The following is a 20,529-nucleotide window of genomic DNA, read 5'->3' on the forward strand; positions in this document are numbered from 1 at the left end:
TTTTTGATTGTTTCATCCTTACTTCTACTCTAAATTAAGCCCCTAGGGTCTAGAAGAGTCACATATTTGATAAACTGCATTATGCTGTAGCTGAGCTGCTATCCCTCAACCGGACCTTGGAGTAAGCCTTCTCTGCTTGCTGTCACTACCTTTGGTGGGTCGAGTGCACAAAGGAAGTAACTTGATTATTGAACTAGAATGAAATGGAACCTTAGGCTGCACAATTTATGTATGCGTTTAATCTCTTATCTGTAAACATTAGGAATGCCTCAAAACAGGCTCTGTTAAGGTAGCAAGTGCTATAAAAATCAATTACAAAGACCTCCCACAAAGTGTTAAATTCAACGAGGTGGGAGAATACAAGCCCCCAACCAACCTCTACCGCAAGGCATGGAACAGTGGGAAAGGTTTAGCCATGTCACGATGAGACTTGACAAATCCTGGCTTCAATACTTTACCAAAAAAGTTGGTTGTGAAATCTAGATTTAAAGTCTGGAAAGGTAACCACTTACACCCCAGTTGTATAATGAGCAAGATAGAAACTATTGAAGCAGAAGGCATGTTTTGTTTAATTAATCTAGGCCTGCTCTTGTGACAAATTGTGCGCTCTTAGGAATCACTTTCAGAACATATTTCTCTGCTTTTTTTTATTAACAGAGATCAGAAAAACTTGAACCTAACTAAACACTAGTAGTAAGTATGTAGTAAAAAAACATGGCTGTAACCTAACAATCATTTTATTTTACCCACAGGGAGAGAACTCCTAAGGTCATAGTCCACTCACTAAAATATGGTGTTGTAAGAAAGTTATGAATCTTAAAACAAGGAGTCCTGCACTGTGGTGTTGGTATACTCCTACTTCACCAAATTGTTTGATTATAGTCAAATCACATCCTTTTTATGTCATTGTTTCTTTAGTTGCCATTATACGATAGAGATAAGCGAGCCATTGAAGGATGGAGGCAAGCTCAAGCCAGATGCTGCACTCTGGCTAAGCTCCAGGCTCTCTTGGATCCTCAAAACAAGTCAAAACCTCTGTCTGCCACCCACACTCTAACATCATGCATAAAGAATTAAAGGCAACGCATTACCTTTTGAAGTTAAATGAACGGGGGAAATCTACTGGCTGAATTGTACAATGTGAAACCAGAGAACCTGGGATCAATCAGAGCTTACCCACTTGACCAAATTGTGTAATTTTAGGAAATAGTTTTATTTCTCTTTGCCTCCTTTTTCTTCAGTATTTCATATGAGAGCACCTTGAAATATACGAGTTCAGAATCTGCGCTATACAAAACCTTGTATGATTTAATAAACTATAATGTTGTTCCATGTAAAAATATTTAACCCAGGCCACATAGAGCATGCACATGACAATTGACATGCATCTTAGTTTACTAATGGCAATCTTGTTATAGCCGAGAAGGCAAGAATGTTTCAAAGTTCATGTTTGAGACGGTGGTTTAACGAAACTTTTTTTTTTGTAAAACATTTTTTATTGAGAAATAAACATCAGCAATACAATGACATTTCAGAGGAAGTAGTACCTTAGGCTTCGTGGGAGCAGTAGATAAATCACAGTATACAGAATAATATGTGGAAGGTCTAGGGTGAAGGGGGATCTTCGGCAATGGGAGTAAGGGGAGGTTGACATATATCTCCTCGATAGGAGTTCCACAAGTCCCAAACACGAGTCCATTTTTTGGGACATCCGCGGGCCACATATACAGTTTTTTCTCTAAACATTGCCCAATCCAAGTCTTTTTCCCAGTCTCGGACTATAGGAGGGAGCTGTGCCCCCCCCAGCGCTGGGCGATGTTTCTCTTAGCTAGCATTAGTCCCAACGTGACCCATTGTATCAAGCAGACATTCAAATCTGTAGGCTCCCAGATGTTTAATAGACACCTGTGGGCTTCCATACGGAGTTGCACGGACAAGACAGTATTTATGATATCATGGATGCTACACCAATAGGGTTGGATCAGCTCACATTCCCAGACTATATGAAGGAAGGTTCCCAGTTGGCCACATCCTCGTCTACAGTCTCCCTCGTCTGCCCTCCCTATCCGCACCATTTGAGGCCTCGTTATGTATACCCTGTGTAGGAATTTTAGTTGGACAAGTCGGAGACGAGCTGATATCGCCACCACTCTGGGAGAGGAGACAGCTTCTTTGTATATCAGTGAAATGGTACTGTCAGGAATATGGCCGTCAAGTATTCTATCTTCTAGCGGGGATGATTCCGATAGTGTGACCCCGGGCTGTAGTTGAGTGTGTAATGCGTGTCTGACCTGCGTGTAGCGGAAGCGTTTCAAGTCGGCCAGCTTATACTGTTGCTGCAATGCGGCAAATGATTTAATATCCGTTTTGTCCCACAGATCACCAATATGGGAAATACCTATGAGGTCCCATTTGTCGAACCCCTTAAACCTCCACAAGCTGCCCAATTGTTTGGAATTCTATAATGGCGTTGCGAGTGTTAGCTTACGCCCCCAACCAAGACATTTAGTGGCCGCATGCCAGACATGTACTGCATGTTTAGTGGGGCCCGTAAGTGTGTAGCGCCAGGGCCTAGAGTAGAGGGCTCTATTAAAGTTCCCCCGGAGAGGAGCCATCTATCCATACTATAACCTGGGTCTCCCAGCTGGGCATATGTGCAGTGGTTAATGGAGGACAGATGAGCCGCCCAGTAGTACAATTTGATATTGGGAAGAGTGATGCCCCCGTCGTACCAGTTCAGGGAAAGCTTACCGAGAGCGATACGTGGTTTGCTATTCCACAATAGGTCCCTTTGGAGGCTCTCTATTTCTCTAAAATAGGACACAGGTATCGGATCTAAGGAGTTCTGGAGGACATACAAGAACCGGGGTAAAGACATCATTTTAAAGAGGGCAGCCTTCCCTAGCAGGGAAAGGGTGAGCGATCTCCATCTGTCAATATCTTTACGCAGACTGAGCAAGGGGGGGCCCAGGTTATGAGAATAACGGAGGGAGGGGTCTAATGAGAGGAAGATACCCAGATATTTAAAGCCTTCTGTACATATCTGTATAGGACACCCTCGTGGGGGGATCGGCGGATCACCCGCCACGACGAATAGGAGGGACTTGCTCCAGTTTATGGAATAACCGGAGTATCTATCAAAGATCGCAAGGATATCTAAAACCACGATCAGGGATCTTCTCAGAGAGGTCAAATAAAGGAGAATGTCGTCAGCGTAAAGGGAAATACGATCCTCCCATTCCGGAGACCAGCGCATGCCCCGAACCATTGGGTCCTTACGTACCCAAGCTGCCAACGGTTCAAGCGCTAGGCCAAATAGAATTGGGGATGGGGGCAACCCTGTCGAGTCCCCCTGCCCAGCTCAAATGAGGCCGATTTCTTATTGTTAACTACGACCTGGGCCAGAGGTTGAGAATACAGTAGCTGCACTCATTGTATATATTTTGGGCCAAAACCTATCTTCTCCAATACTGCCCACAAATATGCCCATTCGATGGTGTCGAACACCATTGCCGCGTCTAAGGAAACTATGGGCTTCTGCTCCAAGATGGAGGCCGGCCTGCCTAGAACACCATGCACCCTGCGCAAATTAAGTGCAGTGTTGCGGTGTGATATGAAGCCGGATTGATCCGGGTGAACCAGGGTCCCAACCACCGTCAAAAGCCGGTTAGCTAGGAGCTTAGCCAGAATCTTGGGTTCTGCATTCAGCAGGGATATCGGCCTATAGGACCCACAGTCATCATCATCATCTAAAGACTTTATTCGGTTATAAAACAATGATAACCATAAAAGTACATAGAACATATTATAACACATTTCAGGCGATTTCAAGGATGTAAAATAAACATAAATTTAAAAGCACATAAGCTCAAAAGCATTAAAACATAATCGATTTTCTTAGGTGATAAACATTTCTAAGAAATACAGAGACAGATGCCACCGTACAAATATCTTCAAGTTTCCTAAGAATCAGAAAAGCAGGTCGGCATTGTCTGAGTTTCAAATACTTTAAAATTGGCTTAATCCACCTTTCCCTAGGTATAGAATAATATTTGCAGAAAAATAAAATATGAATATCCGATTGGGTGTATAGGTTGTCGCAGGGGCATTTGCTTATTCCAGCTGACCAATCATTATTAACAGGAAAACTCACAGACCTAAAAAGAAACCCAAGTCTAAAATGTATCAGTAGAAACTTTTCATGCTCCGTCAACCGCAGGGTTAAATATGGTTGAATAGCCTGCCAGATTAAGGTCAGTTGATGGGACATCACTGTTTTTTTTGACAGTTCAGTATTTTCTCTTAATTTCACAAGGTACATAATTCATAGCCTTTTCAAATCTTTTCTTGTGATCTTCACCATAGACTCAGGGTCATCATAAAATTCTGAATGATCAATAAGGCCACAGAAACTTTTAATGTACCTCAGCCATTTCACTCGATACACACCCTCCAATTTTAAAGCGTCCCTCAATATAAGACGATTCAAATGGCACTCATTTACGGTCCATACCCTGTACCACAAAAGGACAGGCTGAATTCTAATGATGTCCTCAATATATAACATACCAAGCTCAGCATGGATGTTATAAGTGGAAGTGGTCTCTGGCGTAGTTAAGAGAAATTTCAGAAAACTATTCTCTGTCAACTGTAAACTAGTTACATTTGAGATGCCCCAAATTCCCGCACCATAAGGTGCCACAGCCACACAGCTATATTTATAAATACGCAGTAGCTCATTGACTGGTTTCTTGCCCATCCTTTTGCTAAAACGTTTAAGGGCCTTAGTAAATAACATGTTCCTCCCCTTAACTGCAGGATTCCACTGACCTGAGCAATCAAACAGAATTCCTAAATAAGAAAAGGTAGAAATATAGTCTAATGGTTTGGAATCCATGAACATAACTTTTTTTCTCTGTTTTGTTTTGGTGCCGCAATTCATGGAAAAGGTTTTAGGACAATTCACCTTCAGATCCAAACTGGTCATGAAGGTGCAAAAGGAAGTAATCATGGTTTGCATGGCAACAGGGGTCCTTGCCATCAAAACGGCATCATCGGCATAGATTAGTGTCGGAATATGGCGTTGTGATGCCGTAGGCATGTCTATGCAATCCCTCAACAGGATGTCCTCAAGTTCGTTAATATAGATTAGAAATAAAAACTGGGCAAGGATGCAACCTTGTCCTACTCCCCTCGCAATATTGAACATTCTAGTGCATTCACCTTTTAAACCATATCTGATTGTAGCCCTAGCCCCATTATACAACTCCCTTAAAAAACTAATAATATTGTCCTCAACTCCCAATCGTGTTAAAATTAACCATAGTTTACTGTGATTTACACAGTCGAAAGCGGAAGTTAAGTCCACAAAAGTTAAAAAACAATCTCCCACCCTTGGCCTTGGTATACTTTTCCAATAAAATGGATAAGTTGAGTCCTTGATCTACAGTCCCTACCCCTTCTCTAAAACCATATTGCAGGTCGCTAATAATCTTGTGCTCATCTGCCCATGACTGCAACCTATCTAGAATAACCCTACCCACGATTTTAACAGTTGAATTGAGTAGGGATATAGGGCGATAACATTTACAACTTGCCCTATCACCCTTTTTATAAATAGGTACTATTATTGATTCGTACCAGGTATTAGGAAGGCCAAACTTACAGGCAGCATTTAGGAATCTAGTTAGTAGGGGAGCCCATAATGTTAAGTTATTTTTAAAAACATCAACCGTCTGGACCCGGTGCCTTCCCCCCTGGCTCGAGCTAATACCCTTCAGTACCTCACACAGAGTAAAAGAGAGATTCAAGCTCTTAAAGTTTGTGGTTGTCTTGGGCATATCCTGCTTATTCAGTTCACTCGAAGGGGCAACAGGACTATAAAGGGACTCAAAATAGCTCACCCATTCATCCTCATCAATGGCAATCTCAATCCGCGCCTTGGTGTAGTCCTTAAAATATGGTGCATTAACTGCCCTCCAAAAGGCTGTCATATCTCTCCGCTCAGAAGCACCTAATAAATCCTCCCATGCTTCCATCTTTATTCTGGCCCTCCTATTCTTAATTGCCAATTTATAAGATTTCCGAAGTTCCCTGATCTGCTTCTTATCTCTAACATGCCCATTCAGTGCCAATTTAAGTTTGGAGTGTGCCTTAGTACACTCTTGATCAAACCATCCCTTCTTTCCGCTTTTACTATTATTATGCTTTTTCAAACTGACCCACAAATTTTCCTTGATACATGTTATAATAGTTCTAAAGTTATTATGTACTTCAAGATCCCTGGACGCAATGTCCAAACAAGTATTAAAACATTAATTGCAAGTCTTGATTAGATTCGAAAGAAAGTCGGCAGGTACAATTTTAGACCACTTCAGGGCATATCCATTCTGTCTAGAGATAGTAATATCTCTAGATTGGAACCTAGGGACACTATCGGGAATGGCACGGGGGTTGATGATTTCCACCTAAATAGGGAAATGATCACTGAGTGATATATCTAATACTTCATATTTTCCGACACTTCCCCTAAAGCACGAGGAGATCAAAACATAGTCAATTACGGAGTAAAGTCCCCTGCCACAAAAGGTAGCAGAGAACGAAACCTCAGGTTGACATAAAGTGTTTGCAAACCCTAAATCATTCACAAAAAGGATCTCATTTAGGGCATCGCCCTTTCCATTGTGTTCAAAGTGAGTTAATGTGGACTCTTTGTCCAAGGTTAAACCGCAGTTTCCTTTTCCGGCTCTATTACAAATTGCACAATTAAAATCACCCCCCCATATGGCGACAAACTCCTTTCCTTTGTTACAAAGAATAGAGTTAATTTCAGAACTAAGCTTTTTAAATACTAATGCTGTGTCTGCCGGGGAAACATTATTGTATAGATTAATAACCAGAATACAGGAATTTTTGTTCATATGTAGGCCAACAATATGATAGTAGGTGGTATTATAAAAAACCTCAATGGTTTTACAAATAAAACAGTTAGAAACATATATGCAGAGCCCACCCTTAGCTCTGCCATGTGGTGAGCCTATTGCCGGAGTAAGAATTGTTCTAAAACCATTCAAATGAAACACATCCTTCGCCCACGTTTCTTGTCAGCATATAACATCGTGGCATTCAGTTAATTTAAGCCATAGCGGATTATCCAGCTTGGCCCTGAGTCCGGCAATATTCCAAAGAATGATAGTCCAATTTCCCTTAATCCTATCATGTGTGACATGTCTATGGTTAATATTATTGACTATATTATTATTTAAATGTCCCTTTTTCTTATCTTGGGCCCCCATTTGTACAACGTCCGCCCTTTCAGTGGATACGGATTCGATACCAACCGGGTTCTGTGCTTCTTCATCTTGCAAAACCCCCTTTCCCTGACTATCCTTTATTGGAACGGGGTTGAAAGTTACCACACGGGTATCAAATACTTGTTCCCGTGCTGGTCAGTCCACCCCCCCCAGACCTGATAAAGAATCAAATCTGTTGTAAATAGGGACATTAAATAGATCCCCTGTCTGTTGATAATAATGGGGGTTGTGCGGCATAAAGCCACCATACATCGTAGACACCCTATGAACATTTTGTTGATTTCCGATGTTTGGGGGCCTATCTTCATAACGTATTTTGTGTGGTCTCTGTCTAGCAACAGCAACAAAGGGGGCCGGTGGGTAGAAATAACTTAAGTCGAAAGACAAAATTCCACCAGGGTTTCCGTAATTTGGAAAACCACTAATAAATTGCACAACTCTTGGGTCTCTAAAGTTTACAATAATGCAGTCTCCGCTAATTTCTTTAACTGTGGGCCCCAGCCAATTTACTCGGCGGACGTTAATAATTTCTCCCCGCAAGTCAGGTCTAAGAGGTCTATTTTTCCCTAACCAGTACATAACCTTATTTTTAAGTTCAGACGTGGTTTCATCCCTATTGTGTCTCCACTACGGGACCCCTGCGAGTACAATTACATAAGGGTAGGAGTCCGGTGGAAGATCAATTCTCTTTTTATGTTCTTTGATTTTAGTATCCAATGTTTTATCCAGATTGGATGCAATATTATCTGAAACCTTATTTATACATACTTTAAGGCTATCTGTGTTAGTTTCTTTACTGGCATTGTCATTTTGCTTGGAGTTATGAATTGCCATCATTCCACCTTCCTGATATAACGGGTTTTTAATATCTTGTCCAGATTTAGCACTCACTGATGATTTTTGTATATTTTTAGGTGGTGCAGATGAATTATTTGTTATAATTTTTATATCCCCTAATTTTTTCAGCAAGGCTGAATTCTCTCTCGTAATTTTCTCCAATGTTTCTGTCTGGGTACCCAACCGTCTAGTGCGTTCTAACAGTGGGAAAATTAAAGACCTAACTAAATGCTCAATGTTATCCAGTGAGCATACGGTATTTCTACCAGTTGCAGGCGTGCTTTTTGTTATATCGACAATAGAGCTTGTATGGATAAGATCAGCATTATCTGCCTGAGTAGAATTTTTATCCCTATATGTAACCCCCTTATCCTGGCGCATAGATAGAGTACATTTACTCTTCTTATTACGCGCACCTTTGTGCTGCTTTCCACCACGTTTACGTTTTAAATTAGAAACATTACCCTCTGCTAAATCAGAGTGGATACAATCAGGTGGTAGCTCACTATTACACGGTAGGAGGATTTGCCGCCGGCCTGGTTCCACAATTGGATAGGCCATAAAAGAATCTAAGCTTGCATCAAAGCCACTTATATCCAATACAGTTGAAAGTTATTGTTGTAGGCATGGTGTTTGGGTATTCTGTATCAATAATGAATCAGGTGATGGTACGGTAGCAATTTTACCCAAAGATGACTTTCTCATAAACACGGGGTCAAGAGATAGTCGTCGTTCCGTTAATGCTATCTCTTTCTCCAAAGCAGTGACTGCCTTTGTAAAGAAGGCATCTATAGTGCCCACTAGACCGGTTCCTACACCTACACAATGCGGGTTGGTTTTCGATACCATATTTAAGAGACCATTCTCAGGTACCAAAATTCAATGAATAACTATACAATCGCAGACGAAAGGGTTTCGAACTTACAATGGCAATATTACATATATATACATGATCTTGAAATCTTACTGAAAATAAAACGAAGGAGGGGAGGCCCAGTCCAGTCTCCTCCGGTCTTTGACGGGCTTAGACGGGCCCGCCCTTGGCCCGGGCTACGCCCGGCGTGTCCCACGCGCGATCCCGCGATGCGGGAATCGCGAGGTTATTTTAAGTCCGGTGCGGGAGGGAGGGAGGGGCCGCTGGTGGTCACTCTGCCACCAAGCCACCTGGAACCTGTAGTCCTTTGGCAAACAAACAGACACTCCCGTGAAGTCTCTCCTAGCGCTGCACGTCCCGCGAAGCGGGAGGCGCGAGGTTATTTTAAGTCTGGTGCGGGAGGGGCCGCTGGTGGTCACTCTGCCCCCAAGCCTCCTGGAACCTGTAGTCCTTCGGCAAACAAACAGACACTCCCGTGAAGTCTCTCCTGGCGCTGCGCGTCCCGCGAAGCGGGAGGCGCGAGGTTATTTTAAGTCCGGTGCGGGAGGGAGGGAGGGGCCGCTGGTGGTCCCTCTGCCCCCAAGCCTCCTTGAACCTGTAGTCCTTCGGCAAACAAACAGACACTGCCGTGAAGTCTCTCCTGGCGCTGCGCGTCCCGCGAAGCGGGAGGCGCAAGGTTATTTTAAGTCCGGTGCGGGTGGGAGGGAGGGGCCGCTGGTGGTCACTCTGCCCTCAAGCCTCCTGGAACCTGTAGTCCTTCGGCAAACAAACAGACACTCCCGTGAAGTCTCTCCTGGCGTTGCGCGTCCCGCGAAGCGGGAGGCGCGAGGTTATTTTAAGTCCGGTGCGGGAGGGAGGGAGGGGCCGCTGGTGGTCACTCTGCCCCCAAGCCTCCTGGAACCTGTAGTCCTTCGGCAAACAAACAGACACTCCCGTGAAGTCTCTCCTGGCGCTGCGTGTCCCGCGAAGCTGGAGGCGCGAGGTTATATTAAGTCCGGTGCGGGAGGGAGGGAGGGGCCGCTGGTGGTCACTCTGCCCCCAAGCCTCCTGGAACCTGTAGTCCTTCGGCAAACAAACAGACACTCCCGTGAAGACCCACAGTCAGTTTTAGGCTCCCCCTCCTTGTGGATGGTAACAATAGCGGCCATCCTTTGGTCAAGGGGCAGAAGTCCCGTGCTTTTCGAGTCCTCATACATAGCCTTCAAGTATGGGGCCAGTCTGTCTGGCTTGAGTTTGTAAAGTTCGATCGGCAACCTATTAAGGCCGGACGCTTTGCCCGGTGTGAGGGATCATATTGCTGCTGCTCTTTCATCATTGGAGATGTTACTCTCCATGAAGTCGTGGTTAACCACCGACAGTCTGGGCAAAACTATATCAGTGAGCAACTGGCGGGAATCGTCTTTGGAATAGGGAGAAACCGAGGTGTAAACTGCCTCAAAGTGGGCCGCAAACTGGTCCACTATGCCTTGTGGGTCTGTAATGGACTCACCCTCGTGCCCGTGAAGCTCTGATACTAATCTGCTCACCCTATCCCTTTTATCCAGCCAAGCTAGTAGTTTCCCAGCTTTGTCACCCACATCATATGCCCGCTGCTCGTCCCAGTGTCTTAGCCTGGTCAGTCGCCAGCGCCCTATAGTCCTGCTGTTTGAGTTTGAGAAGGTGGAGCTTATCAGGTGTGACATCCGATTCTAATTCTGTTTCCAACCGCCTAACTGCCTTCTCCAGGGCCTCTAGCTCCCTCCTGCGCTCTTTCTTTTTACCCAAGATCAAGGAGAGGGCCTGGCCCCGAATTACCGCCTTAAAGGCCTCCCAAAGCGTCTGCGGGGATTCCACCGAACCATCATTCTCTTTGAAGTAACTATCAATGGCGACGAGGAGTTCACGGCGGATGTGGTAATCCCGAAGGTACCATGGGTTAATGGGGGCCACTCGCCCCACCTGTTTGTAGTTAAGAGCCACGTGAAGCCAGCCAGTGAGTGATCAGAGATGCCTATAGCGAGATGTTTTACTTCCCGGACATGGGTAATTTGAGAAGCGGGGATCGGAAAATAATCAATCCTAGAGAGGCTCCCATGTGCCCCGGAATGGAAAGTGTATTGGAGAGTGTCAGGGTGAAGGGCCCTCCAGCCGTCCACCAGCCCTATAGATTCGAGGAAATCAGGTAGCCAGCAGGATGAACGAGGGAGGTCGCGCGGGGGATGACGATCTAAATCACCGGAGACCACATAATTCAAGTCCCCACCCAGCACCAACAGGCCCTCAGGGATATTTAGCAACAGTGTACCCAGGTCCCTAAACGTGACAACTTGAAGGCCCGGAGGCACGTAAATCGAAAGGAGGGTGATAGGATGTCCCTCCCAGGTGCCCGAAAACCCCAGCATATCTCCCCCTGTCGTCCGTCCATGTTTCCTGCACCACCAAGGAAAAGGATTTTTCATAAGTCTGCCAACTCCTCGGGAGCCCGTGGTGAACCCTGCATGGGCCAACAGTATGTAGCCCCCTCTGTGCAGTGCCCTACATACATTACCAACTGTAAAAGTAAAATAACATCAGGAGCATGGCACTTTTTATATTGGAGGACCACACTACGCTTGATTTTGTCCCTCAGTCCATTGACATTCCAACTTAACAATTTAACTCCACTGTCCCAACCTAATGCCATTGCGAATTATACAAGTCGAAATTACAGTACGTGTTTCTACTCCCCCAATCACTGTTGTAATAATAGTCGCTGATGTGATAAACGCTTCAAAAACATAACAAACCACTCCCACCCAACAGCCCCCCACCCCGCTGCCCTGCACTCTGGGCTTGGAACTGCTCATAGAAAACTTGCAGAGTGCCTGTCGCCCTAGAAGAGGATTCAAGAAAGAAAGGAGAAGAGAAAGGGGGGAAATGCTCCCTACCCCGGCCCCAAAAAAGGACAAATGTAAACCCACCCAAATGCAAATACCTCAGGTCCAATTGAGTCCACGAACCCCATTACTGCGAAAGTAGAGACCCCCCACCCATGCCCACCCCCTCACAGCTCCATTTACATAGTCCAGACTCCGCCACTGAATGGCTCACCACCTCAGGCCGGTTCTCATTGTCGCCACTGCCACGATCGGCCGGGCTCCTCGCTCCACGGCTCTCGATCCAGTCTGCCGCGGCTTCGGGGTACTCAAAGAGCCACACTCTCCCCTCCGCCTCGATACGAAGACGTGCCGGAAACAGCATGGAGTATTTCAGTCCCCGTTCTCCGAGGACGCGCTTGACCGATAGGAACAATCGTCTCTGCCGTTGCACCCTCTGTGTAAAATCCGGAAAGAAGGAAATGTCAGAGTTTTCGTACCGCAGGGGCGCGCCCGCCCTGGAGTTTTGGAGGATAATGTCCCTGTCGCGGAAGTTCACATCCCGCGCCAACATGGGCTGCGGGGGAGCGCCCGGTTTGTGGCGGCCACCCGGGACCCTATGGGCGCGCTCGATGACAAAGAACTTACTGAGGCCCGTGGGTTGCAAATGTTTAAGAATGAGGTCCTCGACAAAGAGGTCCGGGGATTGTCCCTCTAATTTCTCCGGGACCTACAGGATGCGCAGGTTATTGCGACGCAGGCGGCCTGCGTAGTCGTCCAGCTTGAGGTCAGTAAGTTTGCGAAAGTCCTGAAGGTCGCAAATCTCTCCCTGAAGCTGTGCGACATCACCAACGAGACTGGCAGTGGTAAGTTCAACTTGCTTGACCTTCTCGTTCAGTTTGCCCATATTGGCCCTGATGAGGTTGACATCTATCGCCACTGTGTCCAGGGAAGTCTTAACACCCGTGATGGCGTCCATGACGTCTTTTAGCGAGATTTCTTGCTCCTCCTCACCCAAGCCCCCCAAGCCCGAGTCTCTGGACATCCGGGATGGTTGCGAGTCTTTTGGGACAGTATAACTGTCCAATTTATTGGATTGCGTAGCTTTTGGACCTCTGGCCCATGCGGTCTTGACACGCTCCATCAAGACCTCCGCCAAGTTCTACCAGTCTGGCCACAAGTACCTGGGCAAAACGGCCACACCGCCTCCAATAATGAGCCAAGATCCGGCGGACGTTGAAAATGCCAGAGCGCCCCTGTGAGCAATCAATTGGTCCTCAGTAGGGCTATTCCCCAGAAGGAGATCTGCCCCCACTCCGACCGTGAAGGTGGTGGCAACACAAGGGAGCTCCCCATACAATCCGGGGCTGTACGCCCTCTCTGTGGCTCCCGGAGGCCACGGACCGCCCTCTCCCTGGTGCAATAGGTCCACCAATTACCCGATGTTGATACAGGGGCTCAGCAGTTCTGTTTCAGCTCCTCCGAGGGTAGCTCCAGCACCGCAGGATCCGTGTCAGCACAACTGGGGGTCCCCGGGAGACTGCATGCCTCTCCCGCGGCCCCTGACCATGTCTATAACTCTGGGGGGGGGTAGGAGGGGAGCACGGCACCACAGATGCAGACCAGCTGGTCCCAGAGCTACTCCTTACACGGCCATCTTGCCTCGCAGCCTGGCCACGCCCCCCGGTTTAACTATTCTTGAGGGGGTCCCCCTGCAAGGTACATGGAGGGGCCCGCTTCAGATTTAATCAGAGCTCTCAGGCCAGAGTACTGTGCTGAGGGGGGCCCCTGCACAGCAGGGTCCTGTGTTATGCCACTGGCTTGAGAGCTATCACTCTTCATAAATGCCTCTCAATGCAGTGATATAATCTGATGCACTAAGGTAAGACACATAGCATGTACATGTAATATAGTTTTTGAATTATGAAGAATCTTTATCATATTTTTACGTGTTTTATTTAAAATGATAGTGTTTCCGCGGTGTTGTTGTGTAGGACACCTTCTTTGCTTTTTTTTCTTCCGCTTCATTTAACCTGTCAACAATAATATCATTGTTAAGTCAAGCAAACAGCAGCTCAGGGGGCGGTATGTAAAGGTCAGGAGGACCGCCACAAGCAACTCCTGGGACAAACTTTGAGTATTCCTGTCCTAAGGGGACACGCTGGAAGGTGCAGTTGATACATGCATGGCCACATCCTGAGTGCTGTGGCCACAGGTGGTGTTCTGCAGGCACAGTTACATGGGTACTAGATGCAGGCACATACAAGCAGAGACGGCTGGCATCTATGAGGGGGTGCAAATAATATATGAAAAAAACATGTGTGCAAACAATATATTTAAAACAAACACTTAACTAACACAAACACAGCTTCCTATGGTCCGAACCTCTTCTTTCGCAGGAACTGGAATTGGATGCAGCAGCTTTCTTGGCCAATCCTGGTGCTGCTCTCACTAGCATAAGAGCAGGGCTAGGATTGGTGGGAGCGGTTTCACTTGGTGCCCCACAGCTCTCTGGAGGCTTTGGCTTGCTCTAACCTAGTTGTCTTAAGATAGCTGGGTTACAGATGTTTAAAGTGCGCATGTGTGGCTGGCCGTCGCAAGACGCCCGGCCAAAAAGACATGCCCACTTTGAACAGTGCACAGCCAGCCCACCCCCTCCCTGCTGCTGTCAGTCAGCAGCGGCCCCACCTCTGTCCTGATTCTTGGTTCTGGACAGGGCATGAAAAACAATGGTAAAAAATTACCATTTTATTTTTCATCTTTGGGGCTTAAGGAAGTTTTAAGTGAGGTGATGCCCCTCCGTCCAATGGAGGAGCCACCGCTGCATACAAGGAAAATCAATGTTTTGGGGAAATATACAATACCTCTACAATGCGTTAGAAATATAACAAAAGAGTCTGATTGGACCCAACACTCTCACTGGAAGCTCTTAAGATAAAGAAAGATGCAAGGAATTTGCAATTTAATAAACCCCAAAGGTATAAGGTATCTGAAAAAAAGACAAGTGGAAATGTAATGTAGGACAAAAAACAGCAACTCAGAGTCCATTGCTCAGTGGTTGTATAGTGGGTGAAGAGTATGAAGAAGCAATATTGTTATTCTTACAGTCACACCATAATTTTAGTGGGTTGCATAGAAATGCAATATATAAAAGGAGACAAAGTGTTAGTATTCTTTTGATCCCCGGTAGAGGTTCTGGTTGTTCTTCATATTACATATTATTGATGCATGCTTGCTGGGTTTCGATCTTGTGTGGACACCACTTATCTACTGTTAGGGCTCAGGATGAAAAAAATAATGAACTAATCCTTTACTGGGTTCCAATGTCCCGGTAAAGGACAGTGATCCTTAGGAAGAGAGCCCACCCTTTAAGGGTGACTGTTGTAGTGAGGGTCTTGACTCAAGGAAGGATGAAATCATTAGTTAGGCCTTGGTATTTTTGTTAATTAAGGGGATCTTGTAAATCCAGATTATTAGGCTTTGTGTATTCAGATAATTTGTTTTTTGTTATGCTTTCCGCATACTATTTGCGCACACAAAATTAGTTTGAGCAACCAAATGTCTTTACTGCATGACCTTAGAGATTTTCAGGGCAATTCCTGTGAGTTTTGTACCCCAGTAAATTCATTTGTATACTATTTTTATGCAGACTACTGCTCAAGTGAATTTGGTTTAATAAGTATACTTTTTACAACAAATTCAAGTGCTGTAATTGATGCTCCTTGCACTTAGGTGGTGTTTGATGAAGCATTTATGCTTCCCTCATCAGAAAAGTGCTAAAAGTGATTATGAAAATGGTGGGATATTTGATGAAAGCCAGAAGGTATCAGCTTCAAACAGTATACATGCGTGAAGTAAATCAAGGACAAATCAATAACATGAGGCATTAGGTTTATGGAAAGGTATGAGTGCTCGTTTATTTTTCTAAGTAGTTAGAGAGCTCTAGGGTTTTCCCTCCAAAGCAGTAGCCGTTCCTTATTCTAGCATTGATAATATAACGTATTATTTGGGCCATCCATGTAATAAATATTTTGTGCTTGTACTTATTCAGGTTTGAAAGTCTGGACCAGGAAATGAACAGCTTGATGGGACGCATCCTGGATGTGAATCAAGTTGTGCAGCAATTGGTGGATGGTGGTCACCCCAGCGCCTCTGAGGTCCGGGCTTGCCAGGACCACTTAAACAGCAGGTAAAGGATGCTCTGGGTCAAATTATGGGTGAAACAAATGGTCAATGTTCTGCTTAACATGTATGGTCCAAGACAGGCATATGATATTGTCTCCATGAATGGTCAGCTCTCATTGTTTATTGTCATAGCTTGTAAAAGAAGAATACTTTAGTCTAACAGTCCATTATCCAATGACCTTTGCCTTGCATTCAAACTCCTGTTCAGTGGCCACAATCCTATTTGATTTTGTAAGAGCACTAAACCTGCTCATCGGGCACATCCATTTGGAGGGATCTGAAGTTTTAAGACCTAAAAAAGAATTACAAGATGGTAAGAAAGTTGAATATTGAAGACCCTCTATACAAATTAAATTTTAGTGTATCAGTATTTTCTACCTCTAGATATTGGTGTTATTACAAAAAGTCGATTGTGGAACATGATAGCACAATTTGGATTGAAGGTAAAGTGAAACATAAAGTTTGATGACAGACAAGACAGTTGAAAATATAACCGAACATTCGAGTTTTTGCTCTTTGAGAAGATATTGATATTTTGTGGAATAGACATACACGGCCATATAAGACTGATAACTGTGATTCAATTATAAAGTCATCAACCACATCTCTTCATATTATAAAGAGAAAATGGTATCTGATTCTAGTTTTATATTAAAACTGATTTGAAACTTGTAGTGATGAGTGATATTAGAGGCAGATGAGCGAATGTAAGTGGGGTATCCTAAACCCTAGGACCCTGTACAGACCTCCAGATGTCAGTGCAGTAAATGAGGATGCTGTATTAAGCCGGTAAAAGTGGCTAGCGTAGGGTATTCTACTATATAATGAACAACTACATGTGTACAGAAATGTAAAGGAAAAGTGCTGTTCAGTAAAACAAGAGAGATTTGTGAATGTCGTAAGGGACACCTATTTGGCAAGTTTTTTCGTGGAATGCACCAGTCAAGGAGCAACTCTGGATCTGGTTCTAGTGAAGAACGGGTAATTAATTGTCGACTGTCGAATTAAGGAAAAGTACAGGAATTATGAAGCATGACTTGTGTTCATATTTAATGCGGATACAGAGAGAAGAAGGGGTTGGTGCAAGTGCAACTTAAGAAAGCCCACAATACAGGAAGTGATAATCTACTGTCCCAATGAGAAGAGATACCTGCTAGCCACAGCATAGGTAGGAGGTAGAAGATATGAATGATGCTTTCTGAAGATGACACTGCATCAATACTGGAAGTACATCTGTGTTGGACAGAAATTATAAGGAATTTGCTACATTACTTGGAACGTAAAAAGTGATCTAAAATGGTATAGAGCAATGGTTATCCAATATAGGTTAATGAGAGAAAGATGGCTAAGATAAACTAAATCAAACCTACTGGCCCTCGTTAGGCAAAAAGGTCATAGCACATTGCCGGATGGTAAACTTGTAAACTGCCTGACGTTAAGCAGCTTCCTGTTAAGGAAAGGCTGGTGGTAAATGCTCTCCTGGCAGTAAACGCAGCCAGCTAGCACTCTGACATGCATCTCTGGACCCAGTTTGTCCAAATTTGCATTCAGTCATGCCCATGCAAATGAGACCTGTCCCTTCCACCACTGCCGGTGTAATATATTTTGTTATTAGTGTGCCAGCAGTAGAAGTGGTTTCAGCACCCATAATTAGACCATATCTTCCTCAGAGGACTACGTCTGTGACGGCACTATCCCTGCAGGAAGACAAGGCTCTCCTCCTCCGATAGTTGGCGTAATTTCCAGCCATTGATCCTGTGACCTGCGGGGCAGAAATGGCCAGATAGTTCTTGTATTCCTAAGTGTGAGTCTGTGGGTTGATAATATCAAGTGGTGAAAAATGCCCTCTTGTTAGGGCCAAAGTATGTATATAAATATAAAAGGGGCAGCAGCTGGACCTCCTGTGGAAATAATGAAGGAATCCATTCGCCAATAATGTAAAACATTTCTGAATGTGCCCTTTTGTCATTTGATAACTTGACTAGAGAGGTGTCTTTCAAAGCCATAACTCATGATAATGTGTTTAAACACCTCGCTAGACAAAAGCTAGTTAGAGTAAAGTAGCATGAATTTAGGTGTAGTGCTCATAAAACCAATAACGGAGACATAATACATAAGACAGCTATTTAATATTTGAAATACACAAATGCATTTGGCACTGTCCACACAGGGGTTCAACTTTTTAAATGAAATCAAATAGGGGTTAGTGATCAATTCTGAAAATAAAATGAAAACTCCTGATATGATAGTAATAAAAGTGGAGCAAATGACGTTAGTGGTTTTTTTTTGTACGGGACATATAGCGGAGTTCCTCAAGGTGCTACATTGGGGACAGCGCTTTTAGACAGACGGTTGATTGTTCTTAGCCATCAAGGTGACTGACTAATCATGATCTCAAATTCTACTAGACACGGTGCAAACAGTGTCATGCTGTGACTATCAAAAATGGGTGTATAGGACACCTCCTTAACAGGGGCAGTGGCTTTCAAAAATGGGTGCATAGGACACCTCCTTAACAGGGGCATTGAAAGAAGGGGTTGTGGAAGTCATTTTATCTCAATAGGAGACCACATTTAGAACATTGTGTTTAGTGTGGATACAACTGATTAAAAAGGATAGCTGGACATGATAAAAGGCTCAAATATGGCACATAAAACTAACTTTAAAAGAATGGGAAGCTTGAGTCATGGTTTAGATTGCATTCAATAGGGAAAAAGAAACTGTTGGCTTGTCAGGCATAGAAGATACACTGGTGCTATCAGGAGGTAATAGTGAATATAATATGTCACACACTAACAGGAAGAGCCTATGTGGCCATCTTCTAATACTAGGTAGAAACAATTTTAATCACATTCGTAGCTAAACAATTTTTATAGTGTGAACAGTTGGTCCATGTGATGTGCTCTTTATGCTAAAGGCCTTCTTAGGTGTTTCAAGTACAGATTGGATGATTTCCTGACAGTAATGGCGTAACATTGGTGGTTTCCCTCCAGAACCGTTCCTGTGTTTAGCAATCAGTTAAACGAGATTGCTGGTAGTACTAACCCTCCAATGTCCTTCGATTTTCCAGAATTGTCCCTTGCGGTGCCCTTACCTTATCCATCAAATGTTTGACAAATTCTGAAAATGATTTTTTAAAGAAAATTTACTTGCTGTTTATCTCTTACCCATTACTGTCAACCACCTTGGTGAATACTTAAAACATTTTCCGCAATTCATTGTGATTTTCCTGGTTGTCGTCTACGCACTTTGGGTCAGATGTTCATAGGTTTGCCTTTGCGATTCCCAAATAGTGAAATTTTGCGATTCGCTATTTGTACACCCATGTACTAATGTGCCACATTTTGTGATTCCCAATGGGTCGCAATTAGACCTATCTCAATAATATTCATGTGGTAGTTTCAGGTTGCGAACCCACTGGGAATCGCTAAAATTAGAGGGATGGTGGCCTGCTGTTTTTTTTTTTTTAGATGCAGCCCATTTTCTGGAAAGGAAAACTGGATGTGTTTCAAAAATAAAAAAGTTTTCTTTTAATTTTCAAGAAGTCCAGGGGACCACTGCCTGCTCTTAAAAAATGTTTTCAGCAACATTCACAGAGGGCAAGGGGTCCTCAGGAGACCCCATCCCATTTGCGAATAGGATACCACCAACTCGGAGTTGGTGGTAAACTGTGAATGTTTTGCGACTGCATTTCAGTGGCAAAACATACACAGATACCACTGCAAGTCGGTATTAGTAAGGGACGCCCTGAACACACATCTTCCTAATACCAAATTGTAAACCCAATTTGCGATTCGAATATAGGTTACTAAATCGCAAATTGGGCCTCTGTACATTTAGCTTTTTTGCTGTTGCAAATGGCCCGATTCTGCGAACGGGGCTGTTTGCAACCGCAAACTAGCTCTGTACATCTGGCCCATACTTCCTTGTTCCTCAACATCCAAGATTTCAAGAATTGCTTAATTTGTGGCAGTGTTTGCTGGTGGGGGACAATGACAGTCATTTTTTGAGGGCTTGGACATATTTTCGGTATCAGACTTTGACCCAGAGGAAGAGAAAAGCACACAAGGTAGAAGGAAGAAGGAAGAGAATGATAGGAAAAAGGGGACAAAGAAAGCAGAAATGAAAAAGAACCTGCACGAGTGAGATAAAAAGACTGGAAGTTTAGAGTGGTGGAAGAGAGAGGCATGAGATGGAATCAAGACTAATCAGCCTTGCTTTTCAGAAACCCTGGCATTTTGCAACAATGGTGTGTTCCTGCACTTATTTGTTTACAAACTAAGGGGCACATTAGGATGCCGGTGGGACTGCCACTGATAATCCGTTGGTGACGGTCCCACCGACAGACAGCTCTTCGGGCAGACCACCGCATTGCGATGCAGGCGGTCGGACCCTTGACTGTCAAGTGATGGACCGCTGCCTCTGACAGGATCTACTGATCCTGACGAGGCGGCGGTCGGAATTGGGATCCTGAATAGAGGCAGTA

General features: G+C 44.4%; 1 protein-coding gene across 1 annotated transcript in view; it reads left to right on the forward strand.

Moving 5' to 3' along the window:
• Positions 1–20,529, forward strand: part of SPTBN4 (spectrin beta, non-erythrocytic 4) — a 1,597,753-nt gene that overhangs the window by 481,948 nt on the left and 1,095,276 nt on the right. The window contains exon 15 of the mRNA XM_085625377.1: positions 15,910–16,047. Coding sequence (XP_085481503.1) covers positions 15,910–16,047 — 138 coding nt within the window. The remainder of the gene's footprint in view (positions 1–15,909; positions 16,048–20,529) is intronic.

Source organism: Triturus cristatus, chromosome 9 (assembly GCF_964204655.1).
Source record: "Triturus cristatus chromosome 9, aTriCri1.1, whole genome shotgun sequence".
In the NCBI taxonomy this organism is placed as follows: domain Eukaryota; kingdom Metazoa; phylum Chordata; class Amphibia; order Caudata; family Salamandridae; genus Triturus; species Triturus cristatus.